Source organism: Ziziphus jujuba, chromosome 6, assembly GCF_031755915.1.
Source record: "Ziziphus jujuba cultivar Dongzao chromosome 6, ASM3175591v1".
Taxonomy (NCBI): Eukaryota; Viridiplantae; Streptophyta; class Magnoliopsida; order Rosales; family Rhamnaceae; genus Ziziphus; species Ziziphus jujuba.
In genome coordinates, this window is record NC_083384.1 from 19,057,514 (window position 1) to 19,077,172 (window position 19,659).

Genomic DNA, 19,659 nt, shown 5'->3' on the forward strand with positions numbered 1-19,659 from the left:
TACAATTTTTGACTAGGATTTTCAATGATTTTATCAAAACCTTCTTCCCTTTGTTTTTCAAAAATAGTTGAAGATGAAGAACTAGGAGTAGTGTTCAAGATAATTTTTGGTAATGGAACAAGGGATAGATCTTGAAAATTGTCTTCCCATTCGTGTTTCTCCCCCTGGAGATAATTTTTTTGAAAATAAGGTTTGTTTTCCAAGAAAGAAACATCCATACTCAATGAATTTTTTTGGTCTGGGGAAAACATTTGTAACCCTTTTTAGTTGAAGCATACCCAATGAAAATACACTTTGCAGCCCTTGGATCAAGTTTGGATCTAGAATGACTGGGAATATGAACAAAAACAGAGCAGCCAAAAACTTTTAGTAGTAAATCCAAAGAAATCCGTGACATAGGAAAAAAAAATTTTGAAACACTCTAAAAGGTATTCTATAATTCAAAACACGTGTAGGCATCCTATTTATCAAATATGAAGCTGTTAAAATAGCTTCTCCCCAAAAGAATTTTGGAACATTCATTAAAAACATTATAGCATGAGCCACTTCAAGCAAGTGTTTATTTTTCCTTTTGACAATGCCATTTTGTTTATGGGTATCTACACATGTAGATTGATGTTAAATGCCATTTTCCTTTAAAAAGACTCCTAAGTAATCATTAAAATACTCAATTCCATTATCAGTATGAAGAATACTTATTTTAGTTTGAAACAGAGTTTCAATCATTTTATAAAAATCTTTAAATAGTGTTCCTACTTCAGATTTCTCACTCATTAAATATATCCAGCATAATTGAGTATGATTATCAATAAATGTGACATAGCATTTTTTTCGAGAAATAATAGTGATTTTTGAAGGTCCTCAAACATCACTATGAATTAAATAAAATGGTTTTGAAGAAACATAAGATTTTGGCAAATAAGTAGTACGATGACTCTTAGATGACAAAACAACTTTCACATTGGATTTTAGAGTAATCCAAACCCTTAAACAAAGTAGGAAATAAGTGTTTAAGATATTGAAAACTAAGATGTCCTAATCTAAAATGCCAAAGCATTATTTGTTCATAATTAGAGACAGAACTGACACTATAAAAACCTTGAGCTTTTTTATTATTGGCAAAGTCACCATCAAAATAGTAAAGTCTATCTATCATTTTAGCATTACCAATCTTCTTCCCCTAACTCTAATCCTGAAATTCACAGTGGGAATCATGAAAGATAACACAACAATTAGACTCATTTGAAAGCTTACTAACAGATAAAAGATTGCAGGTTAGTTTAGGAACATGAAGAACAGATTTAAGATCAATATTCTCCAATATTTTTATCAAATCTTTCCTTGCAATAGGTGAGAAACTACCATCTGCAATTCTAATTTTTTCTATGCAGAACAAGGTGAATAGATATTACATAATTTAGAAAGATTGGTCATATGATCAAAAGATCCAGAATCAATAATCCATGAAGCAAAAGTTGAACAAGAAAGTGCACTAGGTTCACTACATGTTTGAGCAAAAGAAACATTAGAAATACTAGATGATGAATTGGATTTTAGCAGTTTAAGAAGGTGAGTCATCTGCTCTTTACTGAAAGGACTTGCTTCAGCTTCATTAGTAGTAGGTGTTACACGTCTGGTTTTGTCACCAGCCTTGCTGCTTTTCCAATTTGCAGGCTTGCCATGGATTTTCTAGCAAGTTTCACAGGTGTGCAAGGAAGATTGCAATAATCACACCATATTCGTGGCTTTTCTTCAGCTTTCTTCGGATAATTTGTTGCTTTGTTAGCAACAAATTCAGAGGTAATTAATGCTGAACTTTCTACAATCCCGTTGATGATCTTCTTGCCCAACATTATGTTTCTACAAATTTCTTCTCTTCGTACTTCTTCAAATACTTCGCCAATTGGAAGAAAAGGTGATCTGCCTAAGATTCTTCCTATTACTTCATCAAACTCCACATTGAGCCCCGCAAGGAACTTGTATATTCGATGAGTCTCCATAGTCTTCTTGTTGTGAATGGAATCTTCTGTAGATTTCCATTTGTAGTCATTAAACAAATCTAAATCTTGCCACAGTCATTTCAACGAGTTGAAGTACTTGATGACTGTGTTATCTCCCTGTCGGAATTCACTAAGTTTCAAGGTTAACTCATACACTTGTGATTGGTTTCTCAAATCAGAATACATCTGGTTAACATTATCTCATAATTCCTTGACTGTGAAATAACACATGTTATTTGAACCAATGTCTTCCTCTATGGGATTGATGAACCGTGTCATAACCATTGAATTTTCTAAATATTAGGTAGCATAAGTCATAGCTCACACTGCTAGTGCCTTTTTTTATCCGATCATGTAGATAATTTTCCCACACCCTCAAATATACATTCAAACAAATTGAGACCACCGTAAGAAGTTATCACCATTCAAGTGGATTGTGATGATTTGGACAAAATGAGAATCAGTATTTAGGGCTTGAGAAGTAGTACTGTTGGACGAATTAGTGGAATGAGTGGATGCAAACGAAATTTCAAACATCGTTGGTAATAAGTTGTGCAAAGGAACAGCTAGGGTTTTTCTTTTTTAGCCAGAATCAAGAAGTGAGAGTAGGCTCTTTAAATACTATCCACGTAGAGTTACTATTCACTTAAGTACTATTCATGCGGGTACTACTCAGACTGCAGCACTTTTCACTAAGAGGTTTTACCTAGCTCTGATATGTATTAACATATTTGATATTAACACTGGAAAAAGAATAGAATTATGTATAGATTTTTTATATACAAGTGCTTTACATAGGAGTCCTCCTATAGAGGGGACTATCAAACTAATCAGAAAAAAATATTCACACAATAGCTGACTGATTATTAACTTTCTTATTTTACGTTATTAACCAAATCACTTACAAGCTAATCAAATCTCCTAATATTCTATGTATTACAACTAAATCTTTTATTTTCCAACACTCTATTCTTGTTTTTGAATCCTACAATCCTACCAATCCCATTTCTATTAAATTATCACGTTGCAAGTGTAAGGCCCAATTTATGTCCCATTTAATGGATGCCACATATGAAGGAGAGTGCTTTTAATAGCATCTTTATGTAGGAGTGATATATATAGCTTAGACCATTTTCCAAACTGTTTTAAGGTCTTAAGATGATGTAACTTAACAAAGTAAATATTTGATGGTAACTTCGCAATGGTAAGTATAACAATGAAAATGACACCAGTGCCTCTGAAAAAACTTAATAGCCTTTCCTAAATACTTTTGACAAATGTTCCAAGAGTGCACGCTCCTCATCCCTGTCAAAACATCAAACAAAATACCAATCAGAAATGAAACAAAAAAGACATGATATTGGTATTTAAATATTAAAGAAGAAAAAGACGATGGAAACAGAGACTAACGTACTTCAAAGGTCCTTGAGATTGTTTTTATACAAGGTATATGAATTCCTTCATTTTTGTTAGTTTGACTGCAAGCTAGTGATTTTAAAGACTTGTGCATCATTTGTAGTTCTGTAACAAACTATACACAGTACATTTTTCTGCCAGCACAGATCAATTTCAGCCTGCTGGTAAGACAATTTCTCAAAAGGACGCTTGTTTGTTAATCACCACACCCTGCTGCAGCCAAACGCAAGCCCTTTCATAGCTTTGTGTTGGCACAAAGCTAGAAAACATCATAAACGAATAGATGGTTTGTTGATGTTTGGAACACCCATATGTGGCAACTTTTAGCATTTCTACAGGCTGAATCCTAGAAGGAATTTAAAGATCTCGCAACTCATCAACAGTTTCTACCTGATGTTGCTTTAAGCCTTTCTTTCAAAAGCAACTTATATGCATACTTAAGAGAAATATAAGGGTTGTACACCATTAAGAAATATTACCAAGACTCATAAACCATTCAAAAACTAATAGACAAAAGCATAGCAGATACCACATAAAACTAACATAATAAGCAGAATTTATTCAGAAATCCACGTACAGGAAAAATAAATGTGAAGACTGAAAATTATATAGTAAAAGTACTGCATTCTTCTACGCACACAGCAGCAAGGATCCATTTCAATTTAATGATGAAGTAGCTTAAATTTTTTCTCAATTCCTAGTAAAATTACCATTATATCAAGACTAAACAATGCCACATTCCAATCATGATATTAAATCAAAACAAGATTGAAACATAAGCTATGAAATGGCTTAAGTATGAAGTTTGATAAGAATTTAAGTTTTCAACCGTCTGCATTACCACATTGGTCTAACTCTATACTTTATTTTCCCCATTATTTACCCTCACAGACCCACCCCCCTACTTATTCAAACATCATAATCGATTAATTATGGCCCAAGAGATGAATTATTCAACGGAATCCCCTAACAAATTCATAATGCAATAATTTTAAAACAAGATATACAAGGCAATTCAGGGGCAAGGTAACAATAACTCAAGGTCCACAGTGACCATCACCCATGATGGGCCAGCGTTTCATGCCCCCATTTTTAACAACTGCTCTAATGTCTAATCCCAAATATTGGTGGCAAAGTGGAAGGTTTCTGAAAAAAATGTATGCATCCTATGTGCTTATATCTTACCTACCCAAAACAGTAAGCAAGCAAATAACCCTAAGAATATAAAGCAAAATGGCTCTTATCAATCAACAAAACATCTTTGCAGAATCACAAACAAATTCTACGATGAAAAAGCAGCATCAATGAGCTGCATTACCAGCCCATTTAAGTTTGGGAGCATGAAAATGAAGCAAAAATATATGTATTGTTTACCCATTAGTGTAGTAGTTGCAATTGTTGTAAGTTACAAATTTCCTTAGGGACTCTTATCTTACAAAACTTACCCATATATTATAAAAACACATTGCAAAAGGCATTCAGATTAATCAACAGAATGTACTAATGAAACCGCCAAAATAATTTTAGCATCAAATCAACCACACAGACTTAATTAACAGTTCTTCGGTGAGGATACATAACAAATTTTAAAATGCTGACAAAAAAATATCATGAAGCATAAAAAGAATGATATATATGGTTCTGATAACAATCATTACATCCTTCATAGGAAAAAAAAAAAAAAAAAAAAATGAAAGGTTAAAGGCAGATTAGATCACCTAATGTCAAATCAATTACAGGGAACAAAAAGTACCTTTATGACAGTCCCTAATATGGCGTTGGTATAATCCTGCATTTATTGTTGAATACGGATTGAGACCATCCCTCTTAATACCATGTTTTTCATCTATATGGTGCATTATAAAAGGATCACCAGCTATACACCTGACAGGATATATATATATATATATATATATATATATGAGAATTTTCCACTGCATATGTCCACATTAAAATGCAGATGTCAGTTTAGACGACGGTTTTTGGAGAAACTATAGTCTAAATTGCTATTATTGACGACATCCATAGCTATGTCTTCATTTTAATAAAATGTGGACATCTACACCGAAAACAGATTGTGTATATATATATATATATATATATAGAAGAGTATAAATCACAATCTCTTTTCAATTATTCAGATTTCATTTAGTATCTAGATTAGAGAAAGCATAATACAAAACAAACAGAAACAGAAACGTAGATGCAAGACAAGATATCCCCCAAAAGCTTAGGCTTCATAAGTACTAAATGTTGGACAGAGGACTAAATAACAGAAGCCACTTCTTGACCATGAAATAATCAAATCATGATCACAACATTGCTGAGTAACAAATGATAAAACCACACTCGCATAACATGTTTTTTCTCGAAATGAATTCATCTTTAGCACACACCTTTTATTATCAACATTCCACTCCTCCCCCCGTAGTTACATTGTAGCTCCATCACTAACACGAGCTGGTATAACCACAATCATATTTCGCTTTGACTGTACTTGGGCATTGCCTCCACATCTTTGACAATAATCAGTGATTAGCTTGCCATCTCTATCACACTTTGTGCAGGTAGAAACTTAATGATCACCAAATATATGGATCAATGTCAAAGACAGATATCAAATCCTAACGAAGTGTAGGAGATGGATCTGCATGAATACACCACATCAAGCACGTGCAAGCCCGCTAGGTTCCCCACTATTGGACAAAAGAGAAAAAAAATGCGGAGCTCAAGATAAAGATCTTCATTTAAATCAAACATGCATGGAGAATCCAGAATAGGTCTTCACTAATTCAGGCCATAGAAAAATTTTTTAGTAGTCAGTCTACAAGAATGTTAACTGTTTTAAGTGTTTTGTGTTAGGTGGATATACATTGTTAGATTCACAGCCTATAAGCTTAAGCTTTTAAGTAAATGTACAAATTTCAGAAATACAAGAGGGGTCTGCATGTTTACCATGGGTTAGGCGAAGTTGGAATAATTCATATATCATTTTTAATGTTCAGAATGTCAAATTAACGGTGACATCATTCCAAATGGCGTTCTCTGAGTTCTCATTAGACCTCTGTTGGCAAAGTAGAAAGAAGATACTAGCATAAGCTCTCTACATGTCAAAACTCAAAAGGCATAAATGACCCACAATCTACCATTTCATTATGCAATTTACGGTGCGAGCTTTTTCATACAAGGCAGCAAGCAATGTTTTCAGATTCCATACATGGTGCTTACCATATTATCTCCAATGAAAGTCTTCTTCTTCATCTACCACAAGCATACTGATCCTGAGTAAAACATCCACAATTTCCATTCTCATTCATTGTTACAGGTACCACCCTTTATGCCACAAGTAATCAGTAATGTATCCCAATTACTAGACCAACAACAACTTGAAGAGAGAAGCTGACCTACTAAGAATGCTAAGTTCAGAATTCAAACCTCATGCTGTATATTGAATCAATTGATTCATGCTGAGAGGGTAACTTAAATTGTGCAAGGCAATCAACATAATTTTATTAAAATATATCTATATATATATATATATACATATATATAAAATACAAGGATGCAGCGTAGAATAATGCTTACTCTAAGAATCAAGAAGGTTTTAATTGATTGAGCTCCATCATGGCATGGTAAGGCGATGGAACAACAAGGTTTGAACAGTTCTTCAAGTTGTAGGTGGATAACTACTCGATGTACTTGAGGTCAGTCCTTGAACATTAAGTCCCACCGCTCACTTCCACTTCCAAGATTCATAATTTGTTACTGATTGAAACAAGAGCAGATCGTCGGTGTGCATTACTTGTCTTGATGGGAGATGTCAAGCTTAGTCATTAGTTAAAAAAATTCTGTTCCTGTTAAACAAGAGCCTCGGAGACATATGAAAATAGTAAAAATTTTTCATGTCACCTTCCGATTATAGTTAAATTGTTAACTAGCTCCTCATCTTCAGAATTCTTGATGATTTTAACTATACTGTCGATATAAGGAGCTTGAGGTCGAATTCCCTTCTTGAGCATTAACCTCGCAAGCTTCACAGCCTCCAAGGAATGCTTTTGTCGACATAGCCCCACTAAAAGAATGGAATAGATATCAGAGTCAATGGAAGATAAGCATCCCAAACTCTCAATTTCATCACATAAGTGATATCCATCTAGCATCCGCCCCTCCAAACAAAGCTCCTTTATCATAATGCTACATGCCAAACCATCTGGTCTCATCCCACTATCTAGCATCTTCCTGAATGCCTTCTCCGCTTCATGAGGTTTTTGATTTGTTTTTAAAGAAACCACCAGAGAACTGTAACATTCTCCAGGGGAGACATTACCTCCTCTTACTACTCTCTCAATTAACTTATATATCTCCTCCACTCGATCCTCAGCACAAAAGCACTTAATTAAAGAACTAACTGTTATGCGATTTGGAGCACACCCAAAAGCTTCCATTCGATCCAAAACCTTCAATGCCTCCGACAGCCTGCCTTTCTCACAAAACCTTTGAATAAGAGAGGTATAAGTTACTACATTAGGACTACAATTCCCACCTTCTTTCTCCATTTCCCCTAATAACTCCAAAGCTTTCTCCATATTCCCACACCTACAAACCCCATCAAGAAGCACCGAGTACAACACCACATTGGGCAAACACCCCTGTTCCTTCATAACATTAAACAACCCACAAGCATCCTCCAACCTACATGCATTACAAAACCCTTTGACCATCTCAACAAAGGTGATCATATCAGGACAAAGATCCATCGAACCCATCTCTCTCATCAAACTTCCAGCCATATCCATATCACCCTTTTGGCAAACCAATCTTATTACAACATTGTACATTGTGGTGTCAGCACGTAAACCAAAATCCGGCATTTTCCTCAATACCCGCAAAGCCTCATCAGCAAGTTTAGCTTCTTTGTACAAATTCAAAACCACCTTAAATGTCTTAAGACTAACTAAACAACTCTCAGCTCTATAAGCATCAATAACATTGAAAAGAAGTTGTGGGTTTTGATGAATTCCAAACAATTTACAAACTTTGGTGTACATATAAGAACTATGCCTATAATTAGATTGAAGACCAGCCCAAATGAAAAATCTAAGACCCATTTGAGATTGGCCAGGATAGCACCTTTCTAAGACATTGCTGACAGATTTTGCATCCAGTAAAGCACTAAATGGGGCCAGTGTTTTCTCCATGTTGCCACCGTTGTTTTTCTTCAGGTGATTGAAAACTTTGTCAGCAGATGAGGCAGTTGTGAAATGAAAGGTTAAGAATTTGGGGTTTTCCAGGCGAATTGAAGACGAGAGAAACCGCGAAATTGAACAAAGCGCCATTAATTTAGTCAAGAAATTACCTTATAGGCGGAAAATTGGCTAAACCCTAAACCCTATGATGGAAAAAGATGCTACCTTGTTGGGGAAGAGAGCAAGTAAAGCCTGAATAGGACCGAGGCAACTTGGAAAGGAACCGGTTGAAGGGCTTTTGCCTAGACGAATTTTTCAACGTCTTAGATCAGATCCAAGTTCTTCGACTGTTTGTTGCATACGGAGCACACCTGCTTTATTTTCCTTTTTTTTGTTAGCTGGAATTTTTTGCTTTTTGACTGAGTAATAATAGGATAAAAGAGAACCATTACTAGTTCTCAAAAAAAAATAAGAATAAAAAAGATTGCATTTACGTCCCAAAAAAGAACAAATATTTAGTAAAAATAACAATAAAAGAAAAAAAAAACTAATATTGCTATTTATAAACCTGGTTGACAAAGGATCTTTATTTTTTTTTATAAATACAAAAAATATATATATATATTATTTATTATCATTAAAATTTATATATCATGTGATAATTTAAATAATTAGCTAAAAGAATTTATTTTTTTAATTTTGAATTTTAGAATAAAAATTAAATATTAAATATAATAATTATCATATTAGCAATTATTTCGTTAATAATTAATCATAATTTGTGATACATAACAAAACTTATTAAAAAATAAATTTTAATACCAGATCAGATTGATCCCAAATTTTGATCTGTGTTATCTCATGGGCCAAATACCGAGGAAATTGTTAGAAAAATAACAATATAATAATATAAAGATAGCAAGTATAAAGAGCATTCAAATAAAATATATAGAAAACTTTAAAATATTTGATATAAAAAATGTGGACAAAATATCAAATTAATTATAAAAGTATTGATAAAACTTGAAATTTTCAACAAAATTTGGATGAAGGATTTGAATTTAAGTTTGAGGCTCTTTCATAGATGCTAGTGAATTCAAATACTTTTGTCTCCCAATATATAATGGATGTATAAAAGCTTTAAAACCAATGAATATTTTACTTGATTTTTTATTAATGTTTTGTAATAATGGAATGTTGTGAATTGTTTTCCAGATTGAAGAGTTTCTAGACAAACTTATTGATCATTAAAGCCTTTTTGTTGGGACAAAATCGAGATTTTAATTAAATTTTTTTTTTTTTTTTTTTTTTTGGAAATTGGTTTGAGTTGTGGAAATTGTTTTCCAGCTTGTTATGCTTCTGTCAAAAGACTCAAAACCAAACAAGGTGGATGCAAATGTGATAAGTTCTACAAGTATTTATATTAACATCCATTCCTTAGTTTTTTTTAAGTGCTTTCCATAAGCTCAAAAACTTCATTCTTCTTGCCTCCAAAGTATTCTTCCAAGTTCTTAGGCTTTTCATTGCAATGGAGTTCAAGCAATTTCAAGTTTGTCAGAAAGAATTTCAAAGATGCAAGATTTTGAAGCTTTTGTATATTCATTATATTTTTGGAAGACAGATGCATTTAGATTTACTAGCACCTATAAAAGGCCAAACGTATCGTAAGGACACTATGTTGAACACCAAACTTGGACCTAAATCCAAATCTTTCATCTAAATTTTGTTGAATAATCCAAGTTTCCATCAATACTTTTGTAATTATTTTGATATTTTGTCCACATTTTTTATATGAAATAATTTTAAGCTTTTTGTATATTTTATTTGAATGCTCCTTGTACTTGGTATATTATATATTTTTTATATAATTTCCTAACAATTTTAAGACAAAAAAAAGTAAGGTATATAGGTGCTGAAGTTTGCACAGAAGGCATCGATTGTTTATTAGTATAATGTGAATCCTTCTGTTTTCCTGAGTATCGTGGTTTTGATAAAGAAAGCTGAACATGTTTTATTAGGAATTTATATTTTTTTGGTTTGTTATGCTCTACTTAATGCTAACAATTCTTGTAGGAAAGTTTTCTACGTTGAGTTTGAGATTGGATTTAGTTTCTTGATTATTCTAGACAATAACGCATGCAAAGCCCATTTACGATGAATCTTGTTATCGAGTAGAATGGACTTTGGATGAATGATCAATTTCTTTTGTAGAATCTTAGGTCTTTTGAAACTTGGATGCTGAGTTGAACTGAGCAGTTTTGGGTTCCTAAATTGGTATGAAACCTTGATGAAAACCAAGAAACTCTTAGCATAATTTTTTGTTCTTTTGGGAGTGAATTTTTAGATAGATTTGGACAAATTTGACATGTAGGCTATGTTGCTCACACCAAAAGATCCTGAAATCTGAAGCCGAAATCACAAGAAATTCTGACAAATTCGACAAACCCGTGGCTGATTATTTTTAGATTTGAATATTGTGTTTTTGACATTTTTTGAACAAATTGATACGAGATTTATGTTGCGCAGACCAATACAAAGAGAACAAGATTAATCTAGTCGAAAACAGCCATTGGAATTGAAAGATCCTGTAGGATCGAAAAGTAATAAGTTCTATTATCTCAGAATATGTGGGAGAAGCCATTTTGTTTTACTAGTTACCTTTTTAAATAAAGCACCCTTAAAGGAAAGAGAAAAAACCCCATATGAGCAATGGAAAGGAAAATAGCAATAGCCTCCTTTGAAATTTCTATGAATGTGGAGGTGTCTTACTAAAATGGCAATGAAATAGAGAATAGATACAACGAGTACCCAATCTATTTAACTAGAGATCCCTAATTTTAGGTTCTAAAGGATAACTAAATTGTAAAAATTGAGTTGAATTATTGCAAGGATTATCCTCCTATCTATTCCTATAATAAAATAGTAATGTACATAAAAAAAATGTTAAGACTTTTAGTGATACTTATGCTTGGAGGGAATCTCAAAGAAGTAACATAGGTTACTCTTAAATAAGAAATCACCTATGCGAGAGAGAAATGGGACCGTTTCAAAAGAAAACTGTATGGGAACCAATTCTTTATAAACTCTCCTAGATTTAGGTTCTAAAGGATAACTAAATTGTAAAAATTGAATTAGATTATTGCAAGGATTATCCTCCTATCTATTCCTATAATAAAATAGTAATGCCCATAAGAAAATGTTAAGCCATACTTTTAGTGATACTTATGCTTTGAGGGAATCTCATAGAAGTAACATAGGTTACTCTTAGATAAGAAATCACATATGCAAGACAGAAATGGGGCCATTTCAAAAGAAAATTGTATGGGATTCAATTCTTTAGAAACTCTCAAGAACTAGGAAAATATTTATAGCCAAAACAAACATAACAGTAAGAACTAAAATGCATTTGAAAGATTCATATGTGAAGTATATAATCATTTACACGAATGATAAAATGGTTCAAGGACATTTTATCTACTATTTAGTCAGTAAAGTAAATATAATCTCACAAGAAAAGATTTAAAAAGTAATACCCTATGAACATCTCAACCGTAGAACTCAATTACCAAAGTCAAACTTTATGTCTCTAACTCCGTTTCATGTCAATTATCAATTTTATTTATGTAGGGGATTGTTGAAAAATATGATATTTGTAACAACCATGATTAATGGCTAGAGTTATACAAGTGAACTGAAATTGAATAGGTGTAAAGAGCAAATAAATTTCAAAGATTAATGGTAGGTTAATTTGACCATTTATGATTTAATAAGAAATTAATTTAATCGTTATGGGGAATTAATTGAGTAACGGTTTTTAAATTTAATTGACTATTATGAAATTGATTAAAATATTTCAAAATTAATTGGAACTATATCACCAGAGTCAAATTTTGTATATGTAGTTTCATTCCATGCCAATCTATCAATTTCGTTTATATAGGAAATTGTTTAAAAAATGTGCCTCTAACAACCTAATTAAATAATTACAACAGCCATGTTTAATGGCAGGAGTTACACCCGTGAATTAAATTAATGTAATGAACAAATAAATTTCAATGCTTAATGGTAGTTTAAATTGACCATTATAAATTAATGGCAGATTAATTTGATCATTATGGAGAATTAATTAAGTAACGGTTTTTTAATTTAATTAATTGTTATGAAATTAATTGAAACATTTCAGAATTAATTAGAATGTTATAAAAATAGTTGGCTATTGAATACCCCTCCGTGGATGAGTCTATATGTTGAACCCATTGCTTAGTTTTCCTAAGTGCTTTTGACAAGCTGTAAAGATTCCTTCATCTTATCTTCAAAGTATTCTTAGATGTTTTTAAGTTTTCCAATGTATTAGACATCAGGCAATTTCAAGTTTACCAAAGAGAAATTCCAAAGGTACAAGATTTTTAAACTTTTATACCTGCGTTGTATCTTAGAAGACAGACCCATTTGGATTCATTAGCTCCCATGACGGGCCGAATTTGTCTTAAAGAGTGTGGAACATAAGCCTCGAACTTAAATTCAAATCCTTTGTCCAAATTTCATTGAATATTCCAGGTTTTTAACAATTTTTGTTGTAATTATTTTGATATTTTGTCCACATTTTTTATATGAAATATTTTTAAGCTTTTTGTATATTTTATTTGAATGCTCCTTGTATTTGATATTTTTATATTATTTTATTGTTATGTTTCTAACAAAGTTAACTTAAAAATAAAAAAGAAAAATGAATTTTACCATGTACTAATTTCATTAACATTTTCAAAATCTATTGGTAATTATGAAAATGTATGAGTGACACTGCAATTGATCGTTCTTAATTAGTGGAATAATTTCGATTAATTTGATTATATGTATGAGATCCCTGTCAATTAATTAGATAAATATAGGCAATTCAATAATTAATTTCCATTGAATGTTCTCTTTACTATAAAATGTAGTGTGAGAGAAATTTTGTGAAATCACACTTGTGCGAAAACTGAAAACTCAAATTGGCGTCTTAAATTTTTTTCATTCGAGCCACCAATTAAAGTATTAGATTCAGAGATTCCTTCTTTTTTATTTCAAATATTTTTCATAAAAAATAAAATAAAAGAAGCAAGGAGTGTGATGTTTCAAACCGACAATATAGAAAAGTATACCAATAAAGTCAATTTCATTTCAAATAAAAAATAAAATAAATAAATATCAAAGTTGAAACTAAAAAACTGTTTGGATTGAAGAAGAAAAAAAAAAAAAATCTTTAATGCGGAAAGGAAAGAAAAGTATTCGTTTATAAGTGTTGATTGTATGACTAATGAATAGAAATGCAACGAAATGATATGACATAGACTAATAATAATAGTAATTTTGGTTATTAAAATTGCTTTTCTTTCTATCAATTTCCAGTTAATTTTGAAAGAAAACAAATTTAATATAAAAGAATTAATTTCTTTCCTTTTATTTCCTTTCCATCTAATTTTAACCATCCAAATAAAAAATTTAAATCATTTCTTTTCTATTCCCTTCTATTTCATCAGTCCAAACATAATGTAAAATAACAAGTAACAACTATTTGACTGAAAAAAAAAAGTTACAACAACTAAATAAATTCCTTTATAATCTACCTACTGCTGCTGCTGCTGCTGGTAAATAATATTGTTGTTGTTGTTGTTGTATATTGCTTTTATTTATTTTTTATTTTTTTGGGTTATATTTGTATACAAGTAAACATGGGGCTTCTTGCTTATGGACCTCTTTAAAGCTTTCAAATGCAAATGAAAAAAACAAAAATAAAAGATAAAAAATAAAAGCTTTCTTAGATTGTTCCCTTATGAAATTGGAAAAATTAGAAATTTATAAATCAGTTCATTCATAAAACTATTTTCTTTTTATATATAATTTAATCATAAACTTACTAACCTACGTGCACACACAAAATTAAAGCAAGCAATTGAGCAATTAATTCCATAATAAAAAAGCCAAATACTTAAAATATAAGAGTTTCTGTTTTTCTTTAATTAAAATCTTGTTTTTATATTTTATAAGATGCAAAGTTTAGGTGGTAGTTCAAGTTCAATATTCGAAGATCTTAAGTAAGCATTACTAAAAGAACATTCATGTGATTAACTTTTCTTAAGATTTCCCTTTATCTTTGTGTTTATTCTTTTAGGCAAAAAAGAAAAAAAAAAAAGTATCGGAATTCCCAAGCACCAAATTTGTTAATTTGGGTCATGGAAAAGCATGAGAATCAGATCCATTGTCTACAAATCCTTCCAATTTACTTTCGGCCACAAATATAGAAAAAATAATAAATAAATAACTAAGAAGGATATGGACATTCTCACCCTTCTTCATCTCAGGAGGCTTATAATTTTACATATAGATATATATATATATATATATATATATATATATATATATATATATGTTTATATTATGATACATATATGATATGTATTATCGAAAAATTATATGTTAATTCTGTAATAGGGCATATTAGACATGCACTATAAAATGGACGTTTAATTTCAGATAAAATATTATCTAACAAAAATTGTGATGCATATATATATATATATATATATGTTTATATGTGTGTGTGTGATACATCTCCTTAAATATTAAACTTTCACCGAAAGCTGCCTATAACATGCACCATGTATATGTTAAACTTTGAAAAGATTATTAGGTTTTAAGCGATCGATCAAAAATGATTAAAATTAACTTTCACGATATCTTCTCTAATGACATGATCAATTAAATTATAATCGCGTGTGCAGGAGCTTTAATTTTTCTTTTGCCATCTTAAAGATAAATATAGAAGATAATGCAAATTTTGGTGGAGAAGCAACAGAATATTATCGTATTTTCTATTCTACTTGGCTTGGTCCGCCATAACTGTTTTCCATGGAAATATATATATATATATATATATATATATATATATATATATATATATATGTATCAATTATGATAAACAAAGAAGATAACACATATGATGAAAAGGAAAACAATTATATGGCAAATTTTTTTAAAAAATAATATAAAAGGACTCTAATATTTTTATCTGATAAATATAAAATTACATTCTTTTATTTAGGGGTTGTATAATTTTTTTCAATACATCAATGCCCCATATCTTTAAATTATTATAAGTTAGTCCAATTTATTAAAATTTAATAGAAACTGTGAAGGGCATGTGAAATTGCATTTAAGTATCCTATAAAATTGTTTTTTAACATTCTTTAACTAAATTCAGTAAAAAATGTTAAAAAAAAAGACTAGTAAATTGAAAAAAATGTAAAACCACAATAAAATCTAAAAACTCACTTGTATTATCTTGGACATAATAAAGTCTAAAAGAATAAAAATAATAAAATCATCTACTTTCATAATATTGTCTTGATCTTACCATATATAAATTAATTTGCTTCGAAACTTGGACTTCCCAAAAAAATAATAATAAAAAAAAATTGAGATTTAAAGGTAAATGTGAAAGTAACTTGTTTGGAAGTAGGACTAACATAAAAAAAAAAATAAAAAAAAAAAATTGGGATATTGGAGTAATACACTTTAAACTATACACACTTTGACACTTTATATCCTAAATAATTTTATTTTTTTTTTAGCATTTTACACCCTAAATTTCAGTTTTTTACATCATTGCACCTTACTCATTTTCTCTGTTAACTTTTAACAAATTTATCACATGACTAGCACATGAGGTAAAAAATGAGAATGTAAAGTCCAATTCTATATGATTTACTATGAATAGTGCAAAAAAAATTTAATAAAAAATAATGAAAATCAATTAAATTATGATTCTTTTAACATTTATTAAAGTTTTAAAAAAATACAAATGTCATTTTTGAAAAAATAAAAACCAATAATATGTAAATACTATAGAAATTAAAAAAAGAAAGACTTATAAAAAACAAATTTCAAGTATTTACAAAATCTAAATGAAAACTTCGAAAGATTATTTTATAAAATATGTTATTTTATTTATTACATATATTTTTATATTTATATTTACTATTTTTTTAAAATTTCTTTTAAGAATTTCTAATTTGCATTTTTTTTTATAAAATTTTACTTTTTCCAAAAAAAAATTATTTTTTTAATGCTGTTCAAACTTTTTATAGGTCTTTTAGTTTTTTAGGGTATCTATTTTATTTTTACAAAATTTAAATAACAATTTATACATATTATAAGGATTTTAAATAAAAAAAAATAAAGACTCATAAAAAAAAAGTGATAAGGTATTTATAAAAGCAAAAGAAAATTGGAAAATTAATATTATAAAATATATTATTCTATTTATTACATAAATTTTTTATATTTATAGTTATTATTTAGAAAAAAAAATATTTATAAAATTTTCTAATATGTATTTTTTTATATATTAAGGTTTTAAGCAAAGAGGGAGAGGGATAGAGAAGGAGGAGGGTTCCTTCGGAAGAAGAATGGAGGAGGAGAGAGAAGATGGGTGATGACGTTGTTGGAGGAGAAAACGTGGTAAACAGTGAGTTTTGAGTTTTGGGGGGTTTTTAATTATTTTAATAACTAATATGTTTTTATCTAAAATTAATTGCAAAAAATTTTTAAAAAATTAGGATCACGTGAGTTGCAGTGACATACATATTTGAAAATAAAAGATAAATATCGAAACAAATTTTACAACCCCTTAAATAAAAATGCAGTGAAAATAAAAGATATTAAAATGTATTTTAATAAATAAAAAATTAACCAAAATCAAAGTCACACAAGAAATACTGTTCCTTGAATACTACAAATCCGCACACTTAATGAAACTCAATTTTATTTTTTATTTAATTTTTTTTTTACGTTATTTTGAAATATATCTATATATATATATATATATATATATATATATATATATATATATATATATATATAATTTAGGTATCCATCAATTAGAATGATAAGGTGATTTATATTTTATTTTGGTTTTAAGTTTTTTATTTCAATTTGCTAATATTTTTTACTGAATTTAATTGCCTAAAATGAAAAAATAAATTTTAATAAAAAAGACAAAGTTATAAGATACTAAAATTCAATTTCACGTTACTCCTCAATAGTTTCTTTTAAATTTTAAAAAATTAGATTCTAAAAATAGAGGACATTGATTTGTTAAAAGATAAATAAAAAAATTAAAAAAAAAAAAAAAAAGCCTGGACATCCTCTTAACAAAGTGATATAATTTTATAGGATACTAAAATGTAGTTGTTCCTCTCTTTTTGCCATATATATTGGCTTTTAATTGTTTTAAACACTCAAAATTAATGCAGGCTGCCAAGCGCCAAAGGTGCCTAGTGTACATCATGCTATAAATTATTAAATGGTGCATCATGTTTTGGAATAGAAACTATTTACTCTGCTATGTAAACTATCAATTTGATTTATAAAAATTTGCATAAATAGCCAGCATCTTATAACACTCCTACTAGGGCGCATCAAATTTTATTTATAAAGATTATTTGTAGACAAAAAGCTAAAAACTAAAGTCACAGAAAATAAATTCAATAATATCATACTACGTTATTTGGTAAATAATATTTGATAATTCCTAATATTTTTATTTACAGGATCCAACTTTCACAAAGATTTTGTTTACAATGACGTTAGCTACTTTAATGTCATTAAGCAACTTAAACCAACAAAATCAAGTTAAATAAAACCTTAAATCTTAAAAAACAATTCATCAAATCATCGTTAACCATATTTCATAAGAAGTCTTAGTCCACCCTCAATTACTGCATGTAGGAGTTGGGCAAATGAGGGGTGAATAAAATTACTCAAGAGTGTGGGGTTTTAGACGCCCACATCAAATACCAACCACCCAATATCTAGTAACAAAATAATATATGAGCATGGGATGTAATAATGTAATGCAATATAATTTACCAAAATCTTGTAAATCAAACGAAACAACGTGTCCAAAGTAAAACATTGTATGAGCCATTTAATTAAAACATATCTGTGAAATCCAAATCTCGGTCACATGTATAGAATAGATTTGTACATGTTGATGAGAAAGCACACTATAATATATAATTATATATACTATCTTCGTGTTTAAGGAGACATCTCAGAACTAGGTCGATGATAGATTCTAATTCATTGCCTCTAAAACTTGAGAAAGATATCTATATACCAGATCACTAAAATGAAAATACTATATGCTACCACAGGACATCTTTCATACCATAATAATACCCTGCTGCTAGTCATTGGTAGATCGTTCTGTTGGAATCAAAGTCTAAAATTTGCACATCAATAATCAAATTGTAATATCAACCAAGCAACCTTCAAGCTAAATCTATATCCATATATAATATATCATATACCAAGCTAAAATCTCATTAGTTTCAAATCTATACTTATCTCGCAGGTAAGGGTAATGAATGGTATACCACACAACAGATATGATAGGATCCACCCCAGGAACCCTCTCAGGATCTTCTAGGTGGTCCTGCCTAGTGAAGTTCCACCGGACAATCCCTGAGAATATTCAATAGAATCTCACCTTAAAACGTGGACAACGAACACCAACAATATCAATAATACCTCGATATCTGAATATAAAATAAATACACAACAGCACAAGTCCACAACCAGCCTATTGTACCACAAGCTATAACTACACACATATATAGTAGGATCTACTGAGTCCAATATCTAAATCAAAGCATTCTAAAAGTGTCAACGAAGTCTAAGAGTACACATAAGAAATAAATAAGTCCAGAAGATAATGATAAATAAAGAAAGGATAAATATGGCTGCTGTAGTGGAAGGAACAAAGCAATAAGCTGTGCGCGAGGTAGACTGCTACTAGTTGCCTGGCCTAGGGGAACGAATTTAAAACAAATAAAACGTGAGAAAAAGAAATCTCAGTGAGTGGAATAGTATAATAGAAAAATATTAATTTATTTCCATAAAAATCTTTCTCTCAAGACCTCTCGTTCCATTCGTTTGAAAAGTTTCCCATTTAAAAATCATTTCACAAAATCTCCAATTTAATATTATAAAACTGATGTTCAAAAGTGTAATGT

At 30.0% G+C, this 19,659-nt stretch overlaps 1 protein-coding gene across 20 annotated transcripts; it reads right to left on the reverse strand.

Moving 5' to 3' along the window:
• Positions 1-2,809: 2,809 nt before the first annotated feature.
• LOC107430305 (pentatricopeptide repeat-containing protein At5g47360) lies at positions 2,810-9,011 on the reverse strand. Of its 20 annotated transcripts, XM_060818411.1 has the most exons (6): positions 7,002-9,011; positions 6,645-6,823; positions 6,372-6,480; positions 5,813-6,112; positions 3,415-5,350; positions 2,869-3,305 (listed from the first exon to the last, which is right to left on the reverse strand). In XM_060818411.1, exon 1 carries the CDS (start codon positions 8,750-8,752, stop codon positions 7,322-7,324), a length of 1,431 nt encoding a protein of 476 aa, XP_060674394.1. In that variant the 5' UTR covers positions 8,753-9,011; the 3' UTR covers positions 2,869-3,305; positions 3,415-5,350; positions 5,813-6,112; positions 6,372-6,480; positions 6,645-6,823; positions 7,002-7,321. The 20 variants fall into 20 exon arrangements, with proteins under 20 accessions (XP_060674387.1, XP_060674384.1, XP_060674383.1 ...); XM_060818414.1 differs by having other exon boundaries at positions 2,812-3,305; positions 5,813-6,480; positions 6,645-6,749; XM_060818406.1 differs by having other exon boundaries at positions 2,813-3,305; positions 6,372-6,823.
• Positions 9,012-19,659: the final 10,648 nt, after the last annotated feature.

Excerpts from the sequence above, each read along its gene's own strand:
- LOC107430305 (XM_060818404.1), bottom strand. The coding sequence starts at position 8,752 with ATGGCGCTTTGTTCAATTTCGCGGTTTCTCTCGTCTTCAATTCGCCTG.